This window comes from Anopheles stephensi, chromosome 3 (assembly GCF_013141755.1).
Source record: "Anopheles stephensi strain Indian chromosome 3, UCI_ANSTEP_V1.0, whole genome shotgun sequence".
Taxonomy (NCBI): domain Eukaryota; kingdom Metazoa; phylum Arthropoda; class Insecta; order Diptera; family Culicidae; genus Anopheles; species Anopheles stephensi.
In genome coordinates, this window is record NC_050203.1 from 87,680,276 (window position 1) to 87,694,618 (window position 14,343).

The 14,343-nt window shown below is 51.9% G+C and overlaps 1 protein-coding gene across 1 annotated transcript in view; it reads left to right on the forward strand.

Moving 5' to 3' along the window:
• The window catches only part of LOC118514070 (cadherin-related tumor suppressor), a 48,721-nt gene that overhangs the window by 6,269 nt on the left and 28,109 nt on the right, over positions 1-14,343 (forward strand). Inside the window, exon 2 of the mRNA XM_036060596.1 lies at positions 2,707-8,599. Coding sequence (XP_035916489.1) covers positions 3,251-8,599 — 5,349 coding nt within the window. The 5' untranslated portion in view covers positions 2,707-3,250. The remainder of the gene's footprint in view (positions 1-2,706; positions 8,600-14,343) is intronic.

The following is a 14,343-nucleotide window of genomic DNA, read 5'->3' on the forward strand; positions in this document are numbered from 1 at the left end:
GGAGACCAGGTGATTTCTCGGCGAGGGGCATGAATAATTAAGCATAAGGTGAAAAACTCCACTCCGAAAGCACTCCGCAAGCCGGGGCCAGCCAGCAAGGGGGATCCCTTGCGGCTGTGTATGCGTAGATGTGCGTGTGCGTGCGCGTCCCTATCACCAACACCGATCCAGCGAAATTGGGAGTGTATCCGCGCGGCCATGCGCGTGTTGCTTTGCCGCCTTTGCTAGTCGCTAAAAAGCTCACCAGAATACAACCCGGCCGAAGCCTAAAGACGGCGATAAAGCAAGACAGAGCGAGAGAGGAAGACACATACAGCGACAACACACAACACAACACGGCAGCAAATGAAAACTGAAAAAAAGGAAAAAAAATGGGAAAACAATTCCTTCGTATCGAAAGGAGAAAATCTCGCTGACCCGCGCTCGTTGAAGAATGTGTAGGTTATGTGTGGCCATTCTTTTAAAGCTTTCGGTTCGCTCCCTTCACCTAACCTTTTCCTCCCATCCTTCCTCCCTCCATCCCCCTCCCCCCCCCCTCTCCTCCTCCGTAAAGTCCGCGTTTTTTGCTTTCTTTCTTGCCTTTCTTCCCCAATGCATGAGTTTCGTTCGTTAGCCGCAATAGTGGGAAGGAAAGAATGCCATAAGCGAGATGAACACAACAGAGCAACATGAAAGAGGAAGCGAAGATAATATGCATCATAAAATCGGGTTTCGGGTTTGAGCAGCTTGCTTGCCCGTTCCTCGAAGCTTTTCTCAGTCTTTTCTTCATCTCTCTCTCTCTCTCTCTCTCATTCTTGCGTTCTCTCTCTCTCTCGTTCTCGGACATTCCCTGCGCCTTTGGGCAGCGGCGTTAAAAAGTATTTATATATTAAAAATATGATGATGAAGTAAATACCTGTATCTCTTAATATAGAAATGCTGGTCAACCGATCGTCGTCGCCGTCGTCGTCGTCTTGGTCGTCGTGGTCGGTCGCGAGCCATTTCGGAGCGGAGAAGAATCGCTCACCGCCCCGTACCAGGACGACGTATAAGGCAAGAACGAGTTTACGGACACATAAAAGATTGCGCGGGCTCATAGCATCGTATATGCTCTATCGGTCGCGGCAGTATATGCGTGTGTGTGTGTACGTTCCCGGGCTGTCCAGGCTGGCTCTGGCTGTGGCTGTGGTAGAGATCACAACCCTCAATCTGCGCCCGTGTATTGGTGGCGATTGTCTTCACCCCCTTCACACTAGCAAAAGTTCACAACCGACAGCCAGAAGTTCTTCAGTTCCGACTCCGAAGAAGCGGCCTTGTTTGTGCGGGCCGAAAGCGGGGAAGCAAGCGACACCGGGGGCTACGGCAATCTGTTCCATGCCGTTGTTGTTGCCAATGTGTTGGACGGCGACTTCACCGCACCGCGCTCTACACGCCAACCGTCGAGCGCGAAGGAATGCGGCGAGGGAACGAAAAATCTCCATCGCAGCAGCAGCACCACCGATTGAGTGCTCGACCCAACACGGGCCCGCCGGCCGCAGCATCTCGCGCAGCCCATGCTTATGAACCTTCCGTTTGCTTCGCATGCTCTCGGTTGTCTAGCCGCGAGCGAAACAAGTTTCAAGCTATTTCGAAATTATTATGCGCCCGTTTCATAGTTGCATATCTGCTTTGCCGGGCGCTTCGAGACTTGTTCTGCGCTCGGGGTAAAAAAGGTTTTCTGTTCCGTTCGCCTCCGAGTTTTACATATTTCTTGCGATCATAATTTGCTTTCGGAAGGCGCGGAAGGCTTGAAAATTAAAAGTGCATCGATACAGCTTTTTCCACTCTGCTGGGGATCATTTTTGGGGAGCGTCCGTGTTAGATAATTGCATTTCATTTTTGCGCAGGAAGATGATCGTTCTATGATCAACGTTTGCCAAAGCATTTGCTAGATCTTTGCCTATTGACGTTTGCAGGAATCAACCGCGACCTGATGAGGTTCCCAGTTTACGACGACGTGGAGAGAAAGGGCAAACTTCCTCGCGATCGCTGCACGCTTCTTAATCGGTTAGTGTGTGCTCGGTAAAGCTGGGATAGGGCCTAGCTCGGTAGGGAGTGTGTAAGGAGTCGACTGACTAAGCGACTCTTGACATACCACACACACGGGACGGCGCGAGCGAGGCATGTTACGGAGAAGGGACCGGAAAAATTAGACACATAAAAAACCCGACCCGTCGTCATGGTGTGCGTGAGCCGTGCAGCCATATTTGTTCGGCAAGACGACGACGACGACGACGACAACCAAGACAATACTGAGATGCTTGTCTTGTTTACTATAATTATGAGTTTATGCTGCGCTGCATTCTGCACTACACTACGCTAAAGACGGAAAGGCCTCTCTGTTTTTTTGTTTCAATTCTTGAGAGCAGCGCCAGTTTAAGACGTGGTGGATAATTCAATTGTGACGGTCCGGTGGCCGAGGCGACAGCGGCGCCGGTCTTCACACGGCAGGGCCGGGGTTCAAATCCCATCCAGACCGCCTCCCCGTACTTAAGGCTGACTACTTTTCTACGGGTAAAATTAAGTCACAGAAAGCCAGAAATGGCAGGCCGAGACCTCTCGAGGTTGTAGTGCCAAGGAAGAAGAAGAAGAAGGATAATTCAATTAGAAACATTAATTAGCTCTAAAATATATGAAAAGCAAATTTTCTCCATCTAAGCTATCCTTTTTTTCTCGTTCTCATTGCAGGTCCTACTCGTGTGTCGCAAAATTCGCGATCTCCAGTTAAAGCTCGCTAGCTTCGTTGTCCAGAATCGCCCGAGCTCTATCAACTTAAGCAAAACTTTGTGCGTGTGTGTGAAGAGAATCGCTTCCCAAAAAAGAGTGGCGCGAGTGTACTTCGAGTGTCGGCTTTTCGCGAGTGATAGTGCAATTGTTTGGGCAGAATGGCGGAAGCCTTCAGCAAGTGTGGGTACCCTGAGCAGTGAATCCATGCGGTAGTGTGTACCATGGCCGGCAGCATGAGAAATAGCAAGTTCAGCCGATGTATCAAATTCCAACGGTTTAGCAACATTTGGGCAATATTATGACGCACCTGACTAGTAAACGTGTAAAGGTGCCCGGCGGTGCCCATTCCCAGCGTGACATCCCATAAGACACCCAGCCAGTGTCTGTCGTGCCCGAGTGAAACAAGTCAGAGGTTGAGGAAAGGAAAGTTTTACGGGGCGGAAAGCGCAAAGTGTCCCTTGTAGAAGAAGAGTTTAGGAAAAAGGAAGAGAAGCAGTGAGTGAAAATGTATAGTGCCAGTGTTATGAATATCATTTGTTGGCTGCTGGTGGTGACGTTGGGGCTGTTAGCCTTCGAACAGGTGGGAGCACACAGTCCCGGGCCGGGGCCAGGGCCAGGTCCGGGCGTCGTTATCATGCCCAGGCGTCGGTCCTCCAGCGACGGGGCAATGCAGTCCCGGGCGGTGGAAACACGCGTCCAGTTCAATGTGTTTGAGAACGAACCGAAGGGCACGGTGGTGGGATACATTCCTACCAAGCCCGGCTTTACGTACCGGTTCAATGAGCCACCGCGAGAGTTCGTGTTGGATGCGAGCACTGGCGAGATCAAGACAAATGCCGTGCTGGATCGAGAAGCGTTACGGGCCGATCGGTACGATCTGGTGATCCTTTCCAGCCAACCGACCTACCCGATCGAAGTGCGCATCACGGTGCTGGACGTGAACGACAATGCGCCGGAGTTCCCGGAACCCACGATTGCGGTTTCATTTTCCGAGAGCGCCATCACCGGTACCAGGTTGCTGCTGGATGCCGCCACCGACCGGGACGCGGGAGAGAACGGAGTGACGGACGATTACCGAATTGTGGACGGTAATCATGACGAAAAGTTCCGGCTTGCCGTTACAACCAGCCCGAACGGTGACGTGTACTATCTGCATCTGGAGACCACCGGCAAGCTGGACCGCGAAAGTCGCGGCTTCTACGCACTGAACATCTCGGCGAGAGATGGCGGAGAACCGGCACGGTACGGTTATCTGCGCGTCAATGTAACCATCCTGGACGTGAATGACAATCCGCCCATATTCGACCACAGCGACTACATCGTGTCGCTAAACGAGAGCGTTCTACCGGGCACGCCCGTTTTGCAGGTGATGGCTTCGGACAGCGATTTGGGCGACAATAGCAAAATAACCTACTATTTGGCCGACGCCGAAACGCAGTTCACCGTCGATCCCGAGACGGGCGTTATTGCGACGACGGAGCAACTCACCTGTCCGCATCAGAACTGTCATGAGGGGGGCCGAAGTTGTCCCAAGAGCTGCGTGTTTACCGTGTTTGCGCGGGATCACGGTACGCCACGGCAGGACGGCCGTACTTACGTCACAGTGAACCTGGTGGACACAAACGATCATGATCCGGTGATTCGGTTTCAGTACTTCCCACCGACCGGTCGGTTTGCGACGGTCGACGAAAATGCTGCCAACGGTTCAGTGGTGGCGGCCGTGTCGGTAGTGGATGCAGACGAAGGACTGAACGGCGACACTAGCCTGCGCATCGTGGCCGGCAATGATCTGCAACACTTTCGGCTGGAGAAGTCTCCCAGCTTTTACATCGTGCGGGTGAACGGTGTGCTTGATCGGGAGGAAATTGGCAAATACAATCTCACCGTGGTCGCTATCGATCGTGGTGTACCGGCCCGAACTGCAACCGCCCATCTCATCATTCACGTCAACGATGTCAACGATCACGAGCCTGTGTTTGAGAAATCGGAGTACTCGGCAGTGCTTAGCGAGCTGGCCCCACCCGGCACGTACGTGGCAAGCATTACGGCCACGGACGAGGATACGGGTGTGAATGCTCAAATTTTCTACGACTTTGTGGCAGGTAACCGGGATCAGTGGTTCCGGATCGATCCTTCGTCGGGGCTGATTACGACGCGTGCACCACTCGATCGCGAAGTGCTCGGCCATGTGGAGCTAAGCATCTCGGCACGGGACGGTGGTCCAAATCCGAAGTGGGCACACACTCAGCTGAAGGTGACGATCCTGGATGAGAACGATGAAGCACCAGCCTTTGCTCAGCCACTGCTTAACGTAACGCTCAGTGAGACTTCACCACCGCGCACTGTAGTTGTTTCGCTGGCAGCTGTCGATCACGATCAGGGCACGAATGGCAGTGTTACGTACACATTCCATCCCAGTGTGGAGCGCAACTATCCCGGCACCTTCGAGCTGGACGCACTGTCGGGACAAATCTCCACCCGTCGATCGCTCGATCGCGAACAGATCGCCGCTTACACTCTGGTAGTGATCGCCCGTGATCATGGATCGCCGCCACAGTCTTCCAGCGCTACTGTACGCATCACGGTCGAGGACGCCAACGACAACAGTCCCGAACTGTACCCGCGTGCGTTCTTTGTGCCAGTGAGTGAAGATGCTGCCCCGGGCACGCTGGTTGTGCAGCTGTCTGCCATTGATCGAGACGAGGGAGAGAATGCTGTTGTGCAGTATGAGCTGGTGGGTGGTCCAACCACTGATGCAGCTCTCTTTGCGATCAATGCCACAACTGGAGCACTGACGCTACGCTCGAGTCTCGCAAAATCGTCAAAGCCCGTGCACCGTGTGATAGTGGGCTGCAAGGACAGTGGCGGACGTCGCGCCGAACAGGACGCGGTCGTGGAAGTGGTAAAGGAGTCGCTCGTGGAGGAGATTGGATTCGATACACCCACCGCCACCGGGTACGAGTTTCGTCTGCTGGAAGACAATGGGCGTGATCGACTTCCGAAGGCTAGCCAAGAACGGGAGGTGGGCCAAGTGCGTGCTAGGTGGGCGACGGGCTCATCATCCGCAGGCTCGTCCAGTGTCGTGTTTTCGATCGTTCGCGGCGATTCAGCCGCCAGTTTCCGTATTCACGAGCGCACCGGAGTTATTAGCACGGCGCAGCACATCGATCGCGAGCAGCACGCGTTCTATCGGCTCACGGTGGCAGCACGCAATGGTCTCGCATATGGCGAAACGACTGTGAACATCACAGTGGTTGACGTGAACGATAATGCTCCCGCTTTCCTGTACGAACATGACGAGATTCGCCTGTCTGAGAATGCCGCCGTTGGACAGGAAGTGTATGTGGCCAAAGCGAAGGACGCAGACACCGGTCCCAACAGTCAGGTACGGTTCGGATTGAGCAGCAATCCGGAGAGCCTATTCCGCGTGGCCGAATCGAGCGGTGTGATCTACCTAAACCGTTCCATCAGTGTCGAACCAGGAACGGTGCTGTCCCTCGAGGTTAGTGCCACGGACGGTGGTAATCCACCGTTGACGACGCGCACCACGGTCCAGGTGACGGTGGAGGACGTGAACGATCATACGCCCGTGTTCGATCACACCTCGTACGAAACATCGCTGCTCGAGTCTATGCCAGTCAACTCACGCTTCTTTGCGCTGGCCGCGTCGGATGCGGATGTTGGACCGAACGGTCGCATCTCGTACACCATCGTGGAGGGTAACGTGGATGGAAAGTTTGGCATCTTTCCCGATGGCTATCTGTTCGTGCGCAGTGCATTAGATCGCGAAGAGCGCGACTACTACGCGCTGACTGTGGCGTGTGCTGACGAGGGACAGCCAGTGCCGCGCAGTTCCTCCGTACCGGTGATTGTGCACGTCATCGACGAGAATGACAACGCACCGCAGTTCACCAATGGTACGTTCGTTTTCAGTGTAGCCGAGAACGAGCCTCCGGACACGTTTGTGGGCAAGCTGACGGCGATCGATCGTGACATCGGACGGAATGCAGAGCTCATCTACACTCTCTCGTCGACCTCATCATCTGCATCGTTATCATCGTCCTCCGCGGCCAGCAAGGACCACGAGGAAGACTTTAGCATAGATTCACGAAACGGATTCATTCGCACCCGCCGTTCATTCGATCGTGAGGCGCTCGGCGGTCAGAACTTCCTGGCGCTCGAGGCAACCGTGTCAGATAATGGTGCCGTTCGACTTCGGGACCGCGTTAAGATCAAAGTTTTCATCACAGACGTGAATGACAATGCGCCCGTGTTTGTGCGGGCGCCTTACCGAGTGCAGATTTCCGAGGGCGCTTCAGTTGGAACGCAGCTCGTGCGCGTCTACACACACGATGCGGACGAAGGACTGAACGGCGATGTGTTTTACTACATTGCCGAAGGGAACCGAGCAGAGCGCTTTACTATCGACGACTCCACCGGACAAATAACGCTGGCACGGGCTCTCGATCGTGAAACGACCGCTTCATATCAGCTCACGGTGGTCGCACATGACGCATCGAAGCAGCATCGATTGAGCGCTTCCACTACCGTCACGATCGAAGTTTTGGATGAAAATGACGACGCACCCGAGTTCACGCAAACGCTCAGCCAAATTGCAATCGTCGAGACGACCCCCATCGGCACCGAGCTCATGCGGTTCCGTGCAACCGATCTGGATCTCGGGGCAAACGCACAGATTGCCTTCTCGATCGCTGCCGGCAACCGGCGGGACACGTTCCACATCGATGCCCTGTCCGGGGCGCTCTATCTGCACAGAGGTCTCGATTACGAGGACACGCAAAGCTACTCGTTGAACATCTCGGCCGCCGACGGAGGAAACCCACGACTTGCCACCACCATCCTGTTCGCGGTCAACGTGATCGATGCCAATGACAATCCGCCCGCCTTCCCGAACACAGCCATCGTGCGCCAAATCCGCGAAGGAATCCCGCTGAACACGCCCATCGTCACCGTGACGGCCGAGGATCCCGATTCCGGTTTGAATGGCAAGGTACGGTACGAGATCGCTCACCAAGACCCTCAAGACGGTGACGGGGAGCGCCATTTCGGCATAAACCCAACGACAGGAGTAATTCACACGCTGCACTTTATCGACCGAGAAGCCATCGACACGTACCGGCTGACTGTGCTAGCCACCGACCAGGCAGCCCCACCGGCACAGCGACTTTCTGCCGAAAAGCTCGTCACGGTCATAGTGGAGGACGTGAACGATAATGCGCCCGTGTTTGTGTCCATGAATGCTGCGATTTTGCCATTGCGGGACAGTGCCATTACGGAGATTATGCGCATCCACGCGCAGGATGCCGATTCGAGTTCGAATGGGCTCGTTACCTACGAGATGATCGGTGGCAACATGGACCTGTTCCAGCTGCATCGAACGACGGGAGTGATAACGCTTCGCAAACCGATCACCAAGCCGGACACTCGCTATCAGTTGTCCGTACGAGCAACGGATGAAGCAGTGCAGGCGGAACGAAAGAGTAGCGACGCTTACATCACCGTGCTTACGACAGGAGCCACCGGCAGCGGTGCCGGAGGACCCGTGTTCGCCAAGAAGGACCTTTCGGGCAGTGTGTCAGAGAACGAACCGATCGGCACCAGCATTCTGACAGTTTCGGCCTATCTCAACTCGGTCTCGGACATCGAGTACTACGTGACGAACGTGACGTCCGGTGCCAACGGGCGCCAGGTTAACCGTCTGTTTGACATCGACACCAAGCTTGGAATTCTCTCGACGGCCGCCGAGCTGGACCGGGAGGCCGGCATCGAGCACTACGACGTGGAGGTGTACGCCGTTGCCGTCGGTGCCGTGCCCAGGACGACCAGCACCCGGGTAAGTAGCCATTGTTGCTGTTCGTTGCCGAGATAACGGTGTGTGGGAAAGACGGGGTTCAGATAGCATCGCAATCGCACCCACACAAAAAGTGTGAATATGTATCTAAATGGTCGCTCGCCGAGCTGGTGGGGTGATAGAGAAATTACGCTCTAATTAAATCAACCTGCCAAATCACTATTTGACAAGCGGAGCAGCGGTGGTTTAGCTCGTAAAGACAAACCCTCCTAATGCTAATGTTGCTTGCTTATCTGCCCATCTCACGCGGACCGACTTTACGAACCTTTCCTACACTTATCCGCACATTTAATAGTTATGGGCAGAGGGCGAATCGCTATTTACGATGGGTCGTTTCAAGCTGACTGAGCATTTCCCAGCGCCCTTGTTTTACTCCCACTGCTGACGCTGCGTGGCTTCTTCGCCAAATATTTCTGGATGGTGTACTCGATAAGCGAGACACCTTCCGAACACTCTTGTTTACGAGATACGGTGGGAGCTGTGCCCGTCCCGAGCACCGCTTGAAAGCTGGTTTCATAAACAAGGTGCGTCATACGGTTAAGCCTAGTATGTCATCACCATCTCACAGCAGGAACAAACCACCGAAAGCGCAAAATACTCATGAATATACAGCTCATTTATCAGGCCGCAGGTTTGCAATCCTTGCCTCCGCGGCTAGAAACACCGTGCGAGCGCAGAATCATAAAAGTTGCTTCATCGAACCGGGAAAGAATTCGATGCGAACGCAAGCGACGAACCCGGTTGGCCAATCGGGAGAAAAACGCTACGAAACGCACACTTGCACGAGGACCCATTTCCTCTGGCACTTTTGGGAAACATATTGTGTTGTCCAGTCTGTGGATTGTGTTTTCCGTTTAATGTGTCCGGGCGCGTTCGTGATAAATAATGAGAACGAAATGACTAGCTTGCATCACATATTCGATTGCTGCTAGGCAAGTATTATGACGCCAGATTATAGGTGTTTTTCTGCAGCAAAAATGTTACCGAATGCCCCGTTCAGTCGCGTTTGGTGGTTGGTGCCCTATAGGGATACAATATCGGTCCTTCCTCTTTGACTGTGTGCCTTTTCTTACCATGCAAGTGCACAAACGCAGTCCTGGTTGCCTTTCATTCTTCCCGTGCCAGTTGTGTTTTATTCTAGCAGCAGCTTTAGGAGCTTTTCGTGCAGGGCGTGTCCATTATTGTACGTAGAAGAATAGACATTTTCGTTGCTACTCTTAATCGGCTGAACAAGAAAGCACAATTTAGGCATTGGGGTTCAAAGTGTCCGTTAATTACTTAATCCCTTACAGGCTGCTTCCGCGTGTTGGCAACAGTATCTATAACAAGTTGATAAAAATAATAAACTTATGCGAGAGCCAACGGTCGATCGTATGCTATTGTCGAAGCTTCTCGCCAATGCAAACAACGCGGAATAAAAATTCATAACCGCAAAACGTAGCTTGAAACACCGTTACTCAAACAGCATTCGTCCAGCAGCAGCCCACGATGATCGCCACAATGAAGCACTCGATCATTATTCCTGAACTAATTTCGATCACTCCGCACACAAAGTTTGGCCAAAAAAGCCTAACGCCAACCACCGTGATGATGATGTGTGCTCAATTTTATGAATTTTACCGGAACGAAGCTCGGTAGGAATGGCCGAATGGCGGAAGATTCGTTCGCGGCCACATTAGCGGGTGGGGCCAACAGCACACAACATTACTAAGCGTTCGATTCGTTTACGATTGAAATCTGTTGCTGGAAGAGGCGAAGAAACGCAGCAACAGCCGCTAGCCAGGAACTCGTGTCTCGATCTATTGTAATTATCGTTTGTTTTTGGTAAACGGTGTTCAATTTGAATAATTTAACAAAAAAAAAACACACACACACGCACACACTGACACATGGGCGCGCATAAAGAACTGCCAATTGCAAAATGAAGCGATATGCGGGGCTTCGGCCACAATGCAGAGTGGAACAGATGGTTTGTTGGGTAGGGTTTTCTTCACCCTTTTCAACCATTCTCATCCGTACTGCTTTCAGGAACGATCCAACTGCTGTATGACACGTTGACGTACACAAAATCGTACATCAATCAAGAGTAACGCTTTGCATGTAGTGGGTTGCAAACCCATCGCTCGGAACCATGGACTTGGGCTTGTCTATTGCGGGGTCGAACTTTCGGTGCGATCCTGTTGCGCAAGCTAATAAAGGAAGCAATTGTAGTTACTTTCGCGTTTTCCAGTTGCATCAGCGGTTTGCTGTTCGTGGCGGGGTTCTCTTTCTTTCGTCTCGCCAAGATGATACACCAACCTTCTCGAAAACCACGAATCAAACAAGTTGCCAAGCTTCTAACGACTGCCTAATCATCGATAAATCCATACCTCAAATTGCCCGAACGATCGAGCCGTACGATCAAAACAGTTTTCTCAGCTTTCTGCTACCTTTCCTCCGTGCCTTCCACTTTTCGAAGGCGCATCATTTGGCCATTGATTGTGGTGGTGTAGGGGCCAGAAGCCAGTTCGCCCTGCCGTTGCCCGTGCTTTATTGTGCGACGTGCTGCTGCCCGTGAAACAAAAATTGGTTTCTTCCTTAATGTCTTCCTGCTTGAAAATTTTAATCACTGATAGAAAGTTGAGATTTATGTTCGCAAATCACTTTTCGAAGCTTTCGATGCAAATGTCATCGCTAATCAATCGATTTTTCGGGAATTGGTATCGATTGATTGGGTGTGATTTGGTGTTTTGGGATTGGAATATAATACCAAAGTGGAAATTGTTGTCGCAGTCTCAGGAAGATTCATGCGAAGATGAATTCGTTTCAACATACAGAACATCGACAGGAAAGTCTCGAAATCAATCAGCATCGTCATGCAATTGTTTTCCATCAACAAATTTAAAACTGTGGTTTTGTATGATAAATTAGATCAGCTAAATGGTTGATGTGCTCTGAATGCTAAGTAGACAATCCTGTTTACTCTCCGTTGTCAGTGTTTGCTATTCGGTGCGCTTTCGGCGATTTCGTTACTGTCAGGGCTGATCGTGTTGTTGCCGTGCCGGACTGACCGAGGGATGCTTGCGTGATGCGATACTTAAAGATGATGGCAGCGAGGAGCAGCAAGGAGTACATTTTTTCATGTCTTTGCCCGCTACAGTCCACCCGTCGACCACTGACGATCGGTTACTCGAGGGCAACGAGCGAACGAGGTCCTTTTCTTAACCGTGTTCTTCATCGTGATCGCTCGACCACCGTCGAGTCCAACGTCAGCACTACCAAACTGGACCTGCTGGGCTGCTGGTGTCCGCGTGCAAGCCGAACAAAATAACGCGTCGATCGCCACAAGTTCGCTCTCACACAAGCCCATCGCGGACGCACCGACTAGTAATTTTGGGATGAATCAATTTTTAGCTATCCCACAACGGTCAAGCCGCCGCAACTATAGCGTTAGCATTGAGTAGATTTCGGGTTTCGACGACACGATCGTCGTCGATCCTAACCGAACCTGAACTTGCTAACGTGCAACCGCCGGGCTTGCAGACGGCGTGCCGAGCAGCAAGGGGTTGTTTGATTCGTGATTTAATTAAAATTACCCATGGAAGCGAGCCTGAATCTATCGTCTACGGTTCTCAACGGATACGTCCAGCAAAAACGACATGTTTGCGACAGCGAGCCGACAAATCGTGGGATGCGAGTATCAATAACTCAAATTAGCATAAATGGAAACGACGGAGAAAAACACACCGCGGCTCACACGGGGAAGCATGGAAGCTCATTCACTCCAGACTCCCGGCCAAGTGCAGGAACAGAAGGAAAGTAAACTGCATCGCAAACAACAACAAAAAAAGCAGCTCAACTGCGGAAGCAACGACGGTGGTGCCAGTATCTTTCACGGCAACCACACAAATCTTTCAATTGCGAGCAGGGACGGAGCGCAAAAAAGGGCTTCTACTTGGCTTTTGGTAGCCACGATTTCCACGTTCCACGAGTTGCACGTAACGGCTAAAATTGAAAGTATGTACCTTTAATTGAAATGTATGTATTTTTCAGCACTGCTGCTGCTGCTGCTGCCTCGCCGTCGCCGGTCGTTGAGTGAAAGTTGCCTCTAGTTGGGTCTCGCCTCTATCGTAACAGCAGACATCAACTGTTGGCCCGGGATTGTAGTCTAACGATTGACGGCTGTAGTGATACGGCTGCTCAGACCTAGCTGAAGGAAGGTGCGCTCTATCCTTTCGGAAATGGTGTTTTCCACTGTCCACCCTTTACGTAGCTCTTGTTTTTTCGTCCACGGCACAATCGTTACAGCATCCGGGTGTAATGTCATATTTCCCGGTGGCTTCAAGCCGTAAAGGAGGACGGCTTTAGATAGCAAACCATAACTCGAGAGCGTATCCGTTACCCGGCAGCTTTCATTTCAGCTATCAAAATTTGTATGATTCGCTTGCTGAAGAGAGAGATAGTAGTGCAACCAGAAGAAGTATGCACCCAACCGATCGAGCACAACCATAGCCCGATCGCGCGGTGCGTTATTATTTAATTTATGTAAAATTAGTTACAGTTTTACGTGTCTCATTTGGTGCAGAGTGTAACTGCTTGCCATTACGGCGTGGTAATTTGCTGTGCAGTTTTGCAGCTGAACACTTTGCTTCGTTGGACCGTTCGCTCTGGAACTAACCAACACAGACCAGACCGGACAACCAAAAAACAAACCGTGCAGAATCTTAACGGGTCAGCCGAGACACTTTTAGAGCTTTCGGCGTTACTGCCTGGTAGTGTGTGTGTGTGTGTGTGTGTGTACGTGTGTCTTTCTAAATGTGAGTCCTAATTCCCTCTCTCCTTTGAACACGGCTCGTTTTTCCTGCCGCTGTTATTCTCGCACGGTTCGGTTCGTTCGTTTTTCCCTTACGTAAGGGAAAGAAATAAAAGAAATCTCATCCACCCCGTTGGCCGTGGTCACATAGACAGACTAATGCATGACGAGAATCGGCGCTACAGGCCCGTCTTTTTTCGGACTCCTTCTACAGTCCTCGCTTACCTAACCCCTCCGGCCTCCCAACCCTTCCCCTCGCACCCCCCCCCCCACCAAGGAATTTCAATTCGCAAGCTGTGGTCCATTTTATGCTTTTACGTTTTCTTTTCCCTATCTTGGTCCGGTATCTTTCGAAATTCCCTCAACAACTCGACGCATTCTCCTAACCGCGACAGTATTAACGACGATGAGTGATGGCGTGTCGCCCCATTGGACATGGCTACCTCTTGTTTCCCGCACTCCGGCCCTACCACATTCCACCGGGCCCCGTCCGCTGGCCGGCTTCGTTCGGCACTGCTACGATGCGTTGATGGTGGTCAAACGCATTCGCTACCATCATCGCTCATCGTTTTAATTCTCGGAATAATTAACCATCGGAACAGGAGATGATGATCATTCGCACAACACATGCACGTGCGTGTTTGACGGGTCGGCGAAGGAGCGGCGGGTTGAATTTACGTGCACTTAAATTTGCACTCCACGTCCACGCTAATAACCATGGGCGGCGGCACACACTAAGCCGTGCGATACCAGCTTCGCGACCGGAGCGACTTTTGATGCTTTTGAAGTGAATGTGTTTGGGTTGGCGTTGATATACAACCATCAACCAGGGGACAGTTTGCGTACCGACTGAAGCGGTACTCCATTTATCTTGACCCGCACCATCTGCAAGGTTTGGATCGTTAAACTTATAAAATTTGGAATCTACTCAGCA